Source organism: Manduca sexta, chromosome 27 (assembly GCF_014839805.1).
Source record: "Manduca sexta isolate Smith_Timp_Sample1 chromosome 27, JHU_Msex_v1.0, whole genome shotgun sequence".
Taxonomy (NCBI): domain Eukaryota; kingdom Metazoa; phylum Arthropoda; class Insecta; order Lepidoptera; family Sphingidae; genus Manduca; species Manduca sexta.
Window position 1 is genome coordinate 10,528,541 of NC_051141.1, and position 12,032 is coordinate 10,540,572.

At 33.3% G+C, this 12,032-nt stretch overlaps 1 protein-coding gene across 1 annotated transcript; it reads left to right on the plus strand.

Annotated features, from left to right (window-relative positions):
* The first annotated feature begins 633 nt into the window (after positions 1 to 633).
* Positions 634 to 10,511, plus strand: LOC115444933. Its single transcript, XM_030170934.1, has 2 exons — positions 634 to 737; positions 9,036 to 10,511. Exons 1-2 carry the CDS (start codon positions 723 to 725, stop codon positions 10,440 to 10,442), a joined length of 1,422 nt encoding a protein of 473 aa, XP_030026794.1. The 5' UTR covers positions 634 to 722; the 3' UTR covers positions 10,443 to 10,511.
* Positions 10,512 to 12,032: the final 1,521 nt, after the last annotated feature.

Sequence of the window (12,032 nt, forward strand, 5' to 3'; positions counted from 1 at the left end):
TTAACTTTTGTTGCTATAAACCACTAGAAATTAAAGTTCGGTACTTCATGGTATATTTCTCCGGTTACTTATTTGAATTTAGTACATTTTTAATACACATCCTATTTGTAATAACCATGATTTTAACTCTGTATAGATTGCTGTTAATATCTTTCACGTTCAGAAGTTGGGTGCCATTAAACTCGTGATGACATAAATATGTAAATAACTTATTTTTAGAGCCTTAATTAATATACAACACTAAATGCTCCATTCTATTATAAATTGCCTATTTATTTTATTAAACAGGCTATGTTTCACGCCAAACAATAATAGAATTTGGACATACCTACCAATGTATACTTAATTGTCGCTTAATTACATGAAATTTTATGAAGAATATTTTTGATCTCCAATTACTTTTTTTTTATGAGTGCATAAGTCTAAATTTGAATTATGTATTATGTGCAGATACCATAATCTAATACCACACTCAATTATTTATGAAACGATTTACTTTTATGTACCTTACTTAACTCAATAGTTGCGTATACGCTTAGAGCATCGGTCGATTATTGTGAACCCGCCCGTGTAACCTTGCCGGCCAAGCGACCTGGCGGTCAGACAACCAAGTCAACGAAGGCTCATCTCTCTAAGAGGTATTTAAGAGAGGGGACCGCATCCGCGGCGACACTTAACGCGTCACCTGTTTCTGTGCTCGACGGGCCTGGAGTGACACCAACATGAACACGCTTTGGGTACGTACACGCTACTATTATAATTCTACTTAATAAAGTGCTATATGAAATTTCTAATACAATTAACATCATAATAAATATAAGTGAGGGGTACTATTATAGTATTGTATATGTGAAAAAAAATCTTGTTTAAAAAAATGCGATTGAATCTATTGCACTGCGAATAATTCTAAAAGCTCATCCCCACGTCCACTTGTTTTCATAGACCCTACGTTATCAAAAAATAAACAAATGTGTTGCAATATTCTTTATCTACATAAGTTTACAATTTAAATAGCAATACTAATTTATTAAACCCTGAAACGTAGACACATAAGTTTAATAACGACTGACGAAATTCTTACATCAATAACAAGTTTTTTAAACTGATAATTTAATACATTCATTTTAAGAGAATTTAAAATAGAGAAGTACCTAAGATATTTTGATTTAAGTTATATAAGACGCAATATAAAATCACTTAAAGGGCGAGCCAAATTCTCGCATCACAGGATAACTTTATATAAGAATATTTATTTCTATGTATATTTTTGAAGTTATACTTCTGGCGTGTTAGGGAAAAATTATGAGAGTAATTTTTAAGATACGCGCGCACACCGTCACATAAGACCGATACCATGAAATCAATTAGTTGGATTATTCCATAATTATTATTTGTAATACAATAAGTGTACAAATAAATTAATAATAATTATTATGTCCGGAAAAAAAAATACTTTATACTATTTAAATAAAATTTATTTAATTACATATGTATATAATGCGTTATAATGAAAGTTTCCTTCAATGTATTAAATACATATTTTTATGTAAAATGATATGAAAAGACATTGCATTGCCAATAATTCCACAAATTAAGTACCTTAAATTTTGTATCTGTTAATGTAGCCAATTATTTATCACTTCAGTCATAAAAACTTTGTTTATGCATATTAAAATTGTCAATATCTAAAGAAAGCTTTTATATATAAGCCTATTTTGTTAGAAACATGCATAACAACGTTACACAGCAATATACCCACAAAATTATTAAATCACATCCTATTTGGTTTGATACGAAATCAAATGACAGGAAAAACTCTAAAACACATAAATTAGGCAAATACTTACATAGCGCGAACCACAAGTTCCGTCTATCGATTACAAAGTACGAAACCCTGATATATAGGAAAATCCACCACATAAAATCATTGTTAACTTAATAAGAAATCCATTTATAACGTTATCTCACAACTACCCTTAATCATACGATTGACATGTCTAATATTTCGAGTTCCAAAAAAATAGAATGAGACATCCGTGTGCGATATTCTTTATATTTTGTTTGTTCCTGGACTATGTTCGAACGTTTATATAATACATTAATCTTTGAATGGGTATCTTTGTAAACTCTTACCCCGGTATCGCTTGCCTGTTGTTAGAGGTGACTGATAGGGTAGGGTTTGTGGGTCATGTGCTCTCCCGAAGTACCTGGTATGAAGACTAAAGCGCTTTATATTAGTCATCATTGTGTATTGTGTAACCATTGGGATACCTACTGTTTAGGTCATCGATACGTACGTATGCAACAGTATGTATATACTATCATGGACACCGCTGAGGGTGGGCTGCGCAGGGGCGCCTAAGCTTATTCTAATTTGAAGTTGGGCTGTATAGGGACGATTGCTCTAGCGAACTGGGCATTTTGCCAGAAGAATTTGCTACAGTTTTCGTTGGTATATGGGTTTAGGCAATAATAATTTAGTGTTAGCAAATTGCGCGAACAGTCGCCTAATGTTTACCCTAATGTTTAAAACCGTTGATCTCAACATATATATTAGTGAAGCCCTAGAAAAAGGCGGTACTGGCAATCACACTTTCATCGCCATCCCATAACCGGGAAATAAAAGCATACTAACAAAAGGTGCTATTTTCCAGAGACAGACAAAAGCCATAATATTTTACTTACTCTGTTTTAAAGTTCCCATAATAACTGATATCTGTTTACACCATGTGGAAAATGCAGGGCTCACGATGACTTCGACGTGAGCCCTACATTTTTATACTAACAAGTAGTACACTTAACAATTTTATACTTAGTACTTGTATACTTAGCAATTTTATACTTTAGAAGCACTTGCTTCTAAGAATAAAATTGACCTAGACATCCATTGTAATTTTAAAATATTAAAATTAGATGTCTATTACTTCGAATTTTATACGCTGTTTTTATTTACAAAAGAATTAAAGTAACGTTATTTGGAAGGTAAGTAGGCGAAGATAAATAAAAAAATTAAAAAGCCTTATATTTCTTACATCAAAAAAGTGCAGTAATCTTCAAAATCTAGGTTTGAATTTGTTTTTATGCAATATTAATAACAGAATCTTAAAATATCAGTTACTTTAAACATTACGTTAATAAATTTTATATCATTTTAATTTTAATCTGCGAACCCCTTATTGGGTGTAGGTCTCCTTAGAGACCATGCATCTTTAATGATCCTAATCTCTTAGGACAGTGTCCTCAAGATTAAAAATAAAAGAAAAAATATTCGTACGTACAATATGTTCTTAAAAGTAAAACATTTTCTGAACGCTTCAGACGATTTCATGGAAGCGTTTTACTGTGTAACGCGATAAGCAACTGAAAAGCATAACGTATCTGTATAAAAATACAATGTACCTACGTAATGACATGTCCATTGGATAAGTTAAGCATCTGATACTTAATGACCGACGCGTCGCGACTCGTGTCGATTTTCTTGTCTAACAGTTCGACGCCCCGACGCCATTGAAAATTTTTATTTCATAATTTTAATGAATAATCATTAAAAATACATTTATTTTAATTCCAAGTTGATTTGAATCAATGATCAAAACGTAAAGCTATACACTTTAAACACTATTTATAATGTATCTTGCCTGGACTACGTTCGCAGCAAGGATATCATTATGTTCAATATTATTTATTGTCATTTAAATGGTTGTGTAATATAACATTCTTATTCATATATAATGCGACGCAACTTTTAAAGAATATAATATTACATTAAGCATATCGGTGTTGCATGTATCCACATAAAATACCAGGTTCGGCCTTGACCCTCGCTATTTAAACATAATACTTATAAACAAAATATATATTATGATAAATATTTTACCAGAAATCAAGAAAGCGAGGACGAAGAGCTAGATTAGTAATAAGTCAAGGTAGACATGAAATAACATAAATATTTGGCTATTCTTCAAATACTAATTATTTAATATGTATCTAAATATACACAATACATTGAATATTCTAAAAGTATAATAATCATAATGAGCAATGTTGAAATTTCGATTGTATTCTTTTAGATTGATATCATTTAAATGAATTACTAAAATACCTCCTGAATATCAGCAACAATAATATTATATAACTAAATTGTCCACGCATCGGTCAATTACTTAACTAGCTATCCACGATTCACAAGAGATCCTCTCCTCTGTCGTATTATGAATATGTGCGGGTATTACGGTAATGCCATTAATGCGTGTGGTTGACAATTAGCAAATATCATATGAAATATTGATCCCAACGAAAAACCCGTGCCATATTATGGCCTCAGTTTTCTTATAAAGCTTAAAAGAAAGCATATAATCGATAATACATAAACATATTTAAGCATTCGCTTGCGACTTGGCGGAGCACGAGTTACAGTCGGAAATAAACGAAGTATTCGTAAATCTCTTAATATCTAAAAAAAATTAAATTAATTAACACTTTAAAAAATCATATTTATGTCTATGTAAATTTTATATTACCGAAACATTACATATTAAAATGTCCAATAGCTTGCTTAATAATTTTTTTAAATAGTGGTTGCAATTTCAAATGATATTGTGTACTTTAGGAAATTGACGTAACTAAAGATATCAGTGATATTTTAATTATGAAATTAACGATAAATATCTATATTATAAAAATGTTGAAACAACAAAATTAAGTATATATACAGATTGCAGAAATGTGATGTTATTTTTTTATTCTATATGTGTCATAAATTTCGAATAGTTTGCTAAAAACTACATTAATTACGTTTTGCTGGTTGCCGAGCTTTAACTTGACATAATGTTTTGGTTGACGATCCCTGGAGCCTACAATCTACTTTCTACATACCCGAGAACTTTTATTTTTATTATTCCACTAAGAAAAATAGATATTTCCATTCGTATAGCCATCGATTAGGCTGATAGTTTTTATGATAAACGTTTAGGATCTAATTTTAAAAAATCACACAGCCATGCTTCTCAAATCTTTGCTGATGCGCAGAATATAAGTTAACTATCCCCGTATCAAATTTTATAAGAAACGGTTAATCACTTTTCATATATTTATTAATTTCAACCATTACATCGTTTAAGAAAACATATTTTAAAAATTTCATTTATCTGATAGGACATTTTAAGCTTAGAGCTTTACATGGATCTAACGAAAGATGAAATAGTAATATATTGGTAGAGCCACACACTAACAATAATATTAATTGTATACAGCATGTAAAGGACGAATCGATCAGGGTCTTATTATTGTGACATATTTTCGAAACCTCAAACACCTCTTCATCTTACTTTTCTTCATTGCCTTTCTTTAACGCCACTGGTGTCTCCAGGATGCTGTAGGTGCCGTGGTTCATGCATAGTAGAGTTCTTCAGGAGACGTATTTGTCCGTTGCTAGCTTATTTGTATATAAAAATTACACATATTTTAATATGTATTACCAGTATGAGTCCTAAAGTTTGTTTGCTTATTACAATTTAGTCACCTAATAATGCACTTTTTTAAACACTAAACAGTACACACAATAACAGAATGTAGAGTTGAATCAGTGCACGCTGGATACTGCATAGGTAGAAAAAGTTGCAACGGTAAAATGTACAATTTAATATGGAATTATTTAAGCGGTTTGAGGATAGATGTTGTGTAATGCATAGTATGCGGAAGTGTGGTCAGTTCAAGTTCATCGCACTCGCATCACCGCTGGCCGTCGAGCGCTGAGCTCTAAGACGTTGCAGCCGGCGCCGGCGCAGGTTGCGCAAGACAGTGCGTGGCCGCTGATCGCTTCGGAAACAGACAATTATCCAAACACCCAAAGCATGTGGGCGGTACGCGCACCGCGACCTTGCTTCTCGTACACTTTCTAGTGTTAAAGGAAAACAAAACACTTGAACATCGCCTTACAAAAAAAAAATATTTATGATGTGCGTAATCTCAGAGTTATGTTTAAATTCTTCTAATCATACGTTATGTTACGCCATTAAAATATTTTAACATAATACGTAACTGACGTGACACTAAAGTCTATATTATTATCTACATACAGAATACTATTTTAAATGGGCCTGAAATCTGAATTTCCAATAAACAACTGTTAGAACTCTGTCTTAATTCAAGTGGTTCCTCTTAGATATTTTTTCGTATTTCGCAAAGGAGAATGCCCATTTTGGTATGAAAGTTGGGCTACGCTTGCGTCTGTACAAAACCTTCACTAAACTATAGGGAATATATCCTAATTCTTATACAAATTGAAAACAATTGGAAATTCGATGGGAGTTCGGAGTAATCAGAATTTTTATAACGCAGTTATTTTGAGGTTAAGTATGGACTGCAATAATGTACGGCAGAAAGTAACTACGTGCCTAATTAAGGTGAATATTGCAGAACCTACTTGTTATTGCTATAAGCAATTATTGGACATTCTTTTCACCTAGCTTTAATTGCCATCATAAGATGATAGGTACTAACATATCTGATAAGACGAAACTCTAATAATACTTAAAAAAAATTGACGGAATATTAGTTTTTCCACGGAACATATTATGTTACCTGACCTTTTGTGTACTTATATATTTTTCTGACTTACGACTTATTCTATTACATGGATTACCTAATCCTTAATTCCACCTACCATTATCTCACTCCAATATAGCGTCAACGCATATTGTAGAATAGATTCAGATTAGTGTTTATGACCGGCCTATGCCTGACGCCAACCCTCTTTGGAGGATTCCGATCCCAGGCAACTCATGTTAGAAACACCGAGATAAAATGTTGCTTGGCCTGGAAATCGAACCCAGGAACCCACTTCACAGCCTGATTACGCTAATAGTTAATTATCATAGGAAAAGAAAAGTAAAACGAGAAATACGAAATCGGATGCATATTTTTATATTATAGATGTATATTTTTAATAGAGGAATATATTCTTGGCATCCTAAAATAAAACAAGAATTTGATATAGCTGCAGCACGTTTATATATACTCCTGAAGTGAGTGCATGACTTCTTGTAGCGCTGGTCGGGTCATGTCATGTTGTTGTTGTCTGTGAACCTCTCTATTAGCTGATCTCCAACAAGCAGCACAAACTCATTCCCGCCTTGAAACCTAAAATATAATGTAGAAGTTGAGTAAACATGTTCAGATTATTATTATTGTTAAACTGTTTTAACTTTGGCAAGATTTTTTCCCACATTGTTGGTATGTTTATAATAATCTACAAAACTTACAAACTGGACAGCTCGTCCAAGAAATATACGTGTCGTCGCTGTGGCATCACAAAGGTGCAGTTAATACACCGCCGGGATATGCCGTCTTGATTAACTGTCCTGGGTCTAGGTTCTAGACGACATTGTGTTGCTTACTAAAAGTCTTCCGTCTCAAAGTTCGAAAAACACACTATACACGTTGTTTTTTAACAGAGGATTTCTCGACTCAACATTAAAATACATAAGAAAAACACTCCGATCTTGAATAAGATAAATATTACAATATTTTAATGATTTAACATTCAAACAAATCTGAAATGTCAAAATGTCATTAATTTCAGTTGCCAGTGGAATAAAAATCTCTACCCATATATTCATAATTTAAAAATAAAGTCCAGACATGTTTTAGCTGACTTTAGTATTTCTGTCAATGCAAGAACAAGTCGCCATTTGTTTGTTTTTGGAACAATTAATATTTTCTCTTTTTTTCCAGCTCTTTGGAGTTTGGCCATAATTATTAAGTAAAATATATTATTTTATAACAATATATTTGAGATGAATAAATATATTGTTATAAAAATAATATACATATATTATAAATTCAAGTACAAGCACATTTTTTTGTACATAATTACTTTTTTATTCCACCTAAGAAGGGAATTTGTTATAAATTGGTATCATTTCGCCATACTGGCAGTAAATTATCGGATGTTTTATTTGCAACAATTAAACAACTTTTTTTTTCATATCTTTTAAACCCCCATTCGCTTATGACTGAAATAAATACAAATAAAGTAATAATTAAAATGGTGATTTTTTGTGGATATTTGGTTGAGACGCATGACTGACGCAAAGATAGCCTGGTTTTGGGCATTGTCCTTTCATAACTATCGTTGAAAAGTCAAAGTGAATAAAAGTGAGAACAGACGTGAATAGATTATAATTATACAATTTGTATTAAAACTCTCAACATAAAATTTAATTTCCTGAATATTTTTATCCTAGCTATATATCGGAACTTTTGTTGCCTTATAAACTTCCCGGATGCAGATGTTGGCTATATAACCGAAAAGGTGCTTCTTATTATTAAAAAATCTAATCTAGACATTGGCATGCCAAAAAATTGGTTAAAAATTGTTTAGATGGTTCAAATTACGTCGGATGTCTAAAAAAATTAAACAAAAATGTTAATATCACAATCATAATATTAAATAATAAATCACAAATACAATAATCTTTGTGACCTTTAAAACTGAAGGTACTGTACGTAAAAACTACGGATAAAGCAACAAGAGTTATGCTCAGTTCCAATAATGTCGATATCAAAAACCGCCGGACAGCATTTCATTTCCTCCTAGTCGCTACAAGGTGAATAATATAGTATCTTACATTCGTGATCATTCTAATTCTTCACTTATGATTAATTTACAATTTAACTAATTAAGGCCAAAATAATTCCAAAGAAGCAGCTTTTTAGTCCTAATACACGTGTTAATCCTGCGACATTTACATATATAATTATTCTTAAAGACGTAATTAAAAATATACACAGCAGTCATAGTCAAGTCAGACGTAGGGTACTTATTGTGTATGAAAGATACTTCCCTACGGGCTTCAATAAATGCAAAGAAATTAAACTGTTTGAATTTCTGGATTGTGTCTACCTTTGTAACTATGTATTTTATCCAAACTCTTCCGTGATTTATAAGTTTACTTGTAACAAACATCCAATTCATTATTTCATCAAGTTAAAATAGTATTGTTAAATTAATGACAAATTTATTTTCTTTACAGGTACTTGCTACCATCCTGGCAGTGGCATCTGCGGATGTAAGTCTTGGTTACCATTATAAAGTACCAGAAACATCTTACGGTGTTCCATCATACCAATTCGGTGAAAGCGCTGGTCATTCTTCTGCATTGAGTGGAAGTATTGGCTCCTCCTCTAGTTTTGACTACAAATCTCAAGGATCTTCACTCGGTCACCATGGATCCTCTAACATTTTGAGTCAATCCGGGCTTAGTAGTTCTGGACTTCACCATGGCGGTATTTCTGGGTTGAACAGTGGATTAAGTAGCGGCGTGCACTACCCTTCCTTCAGCGCAAGCAGTGGCTCCAGCAGCTCATACTATCCGCATTCCTCTGGTAGCAGTTCCAGCGGACAATACTTCCCGTCCAGCTTCGGCAGCGGTTCAAGCATCGGCAGCACAGTGCGACCATTGGTACATTCCGGAGATGTCTCACACAGTGCACCTAGTTACAGCCAATATCAGAACAATTACCAGAATGCTGCAGCATACAAATACCAACAATTCTATGTGCAACAACAACCTGCTCAAGTTTACAAGCACTTCTACGTTCACTCTGCTCCTGAAGAACCTGAGGAAGCTAAACCTCGCCAACCTATTGTCCTTCCGCCGCCCCAAAAGCATTACAAAATTATATTTGTTAAAACACCAACCCAGCAAGCACAGGCTCCACAAGTTGTCGCTGTTCCTCAACAAAACGAGGAAAAAACTATTGTCTATGTGCTTTCCAAAAAACAAGAACAACAACCAGCGGAAGTTATCCTACCAAAAATAGAACAGAAACCGCCTTCCAAACCTGAAGTATATTTCATTAAGTACAAGAATAAGGAAGATCAATCAGTTATCAGTGACATTGTAAACGACTATAATAAAGGACAATCCCAGGTTTCTTTCTCTGGTATTGGCGATGAAGGTCATGCTGACCACGATTCTAGTTCACAAAGCTCATTCGGCGTGGGATCGAACGGTTATTTCGGTTCTGGTTCGCAGGGCGCTGTTGGTTCCGGATCGCACAGTATTTTCGGCAGTAGCTCTCACTCAGCTCCCTCCGTTTCGCACGGACATTACTCCCAACAGCACTCTGTTACTCCAGTAGAGCTTTCAGTACCCGTTAGTGGATTCGGATCCAACTCCTTTGACGTCAGTCACAGCTCTTCGGGAGCACAATCATTTAGCCTCGGATCCACAGAATCTAGCAATCTCTCCGACGTATCTTCAGTACCTTTAGTGGGTGTACCAGAGAGCAGCACTTCCGCTAGTGCCATCGCATCCAGTGGCCACGTTAGTTCTACCGCTTCGAGCGTATCATATGACGATTCCAACCTTATTTCTACTAGTCAAGGTGTTCCACACGAAACTTACGGACCTCCAAAATTCAGAATTAATAACTAGGTTAAATGTTTAACATTTTTATTAATATACCTTCATTGTAATAGATGTGAATAAATTGAATTAAATGTATGACGTCTTTTAATTACATATTTATACCATTTTAACATTAATTAAGGTAATTCAGAGGGTAATTTGTAACCTAAACGTTAAGTAATTCTTGTATATTTGTTACCTGTAGTATCTACCCAATATTTGTTGTATTCAGTTCATATTTTATTGTAATTTTAGAATTGGGACAAAACATATACCTATATCATTTATATTACACACTTTAAATAATGGAGTATACAACGGTACTATAAAGTTATAAAATAAAATATTCACTGTCCGAAATAAGTATTAGCTCCAAATTAGACCTATCTAGCTTAGATCGCTTGTTTACCAATCGATATAAAATTGTGTGGACAAAAAAAATACAGGCGATTTGAGAACATCCTCCTTTTTTAAACGACTTCAAAAAAAACGAGGAGGTTTTCAATTCGACGTGAATGTTTTTTTTTTGTATGTTTATTACCTCAGAACTCGCTTGTTTATGAACCGATTTGGAAAATTCTTTTTTTATTCGAAAGAATATACCTCTAGATTGGTCCATAGAATTTTTTTCAAAATCGCCTCAGTAGTTTGGTTTACAACTAAAAAAACTAGAATAATTTTGTCGTACAAGAAAAGGAGATCACGAATTTAGCTTTCTTGTGACGATTTTAGTTATGTTTTTGCATTGAATTTGGTTGAGTGTACTTCTTACATACTTATACATACAGCATAACACCTTTTCCTTATTTCAGTGGTAGGCAGAGGCGTAACATTTCAGCGCGATAGTCGTACTGCGTGTGAAATATATCAATTGTGTTTTTGCGTTAGGTTTGCATGAATCTACTTCTTACATACATATATTTATATTTTTCAGTTATTATTGAGCTGTCAGGAAAGTCGAATTTATATAAAATATACAGGGTTAATTTGATGTGGCGTCATTAACTGAAACCATATATGTACCTATCTTCTTGAAAAGAAGACTTTATAAAAAGTTACTCAAACTATAGGAGTAAAATAAAATAGTATTCGTTTGGAAGAAAATAACTATCAATGAAAATTAATTTTAATTTTACAGTCTAATTCCATTACTACTATGCTATATATATATATATATATATAGCATCAAACCTTTTACCCTTTTCAGGGTATTCAGAAGTGTAACTCCTCTCAGCATGTCTTGTGAGCGAAACACAACTACGCCATCGACACAGTTTACTATTTTTTACTAACACGAAAAAGCAAAAAAATATTTCACATAACAGGTACCAGTATATATATGCCAATTTTGGAGTCGGTGCCTAATTAAAATTGCTAGTTAAGCTAGATAAATACATTAACAAATATACGAAAACAATGTGCTGCCAGCGTAGGTACAAAGTCGGCAATTGAGATCGTCGCCGAAGATGAACACACTGCCGCAGCACAGCAAATGGAAGCTATTAAGGAAATATTTAAACTTGTGAACTGAACTTTACCCAAATGCTCACCCTGTTACATATAACTGGTCAAATGTGGGTGTATTATACTCCCTGCCCCGAAAAAAGAGGAAAGAAA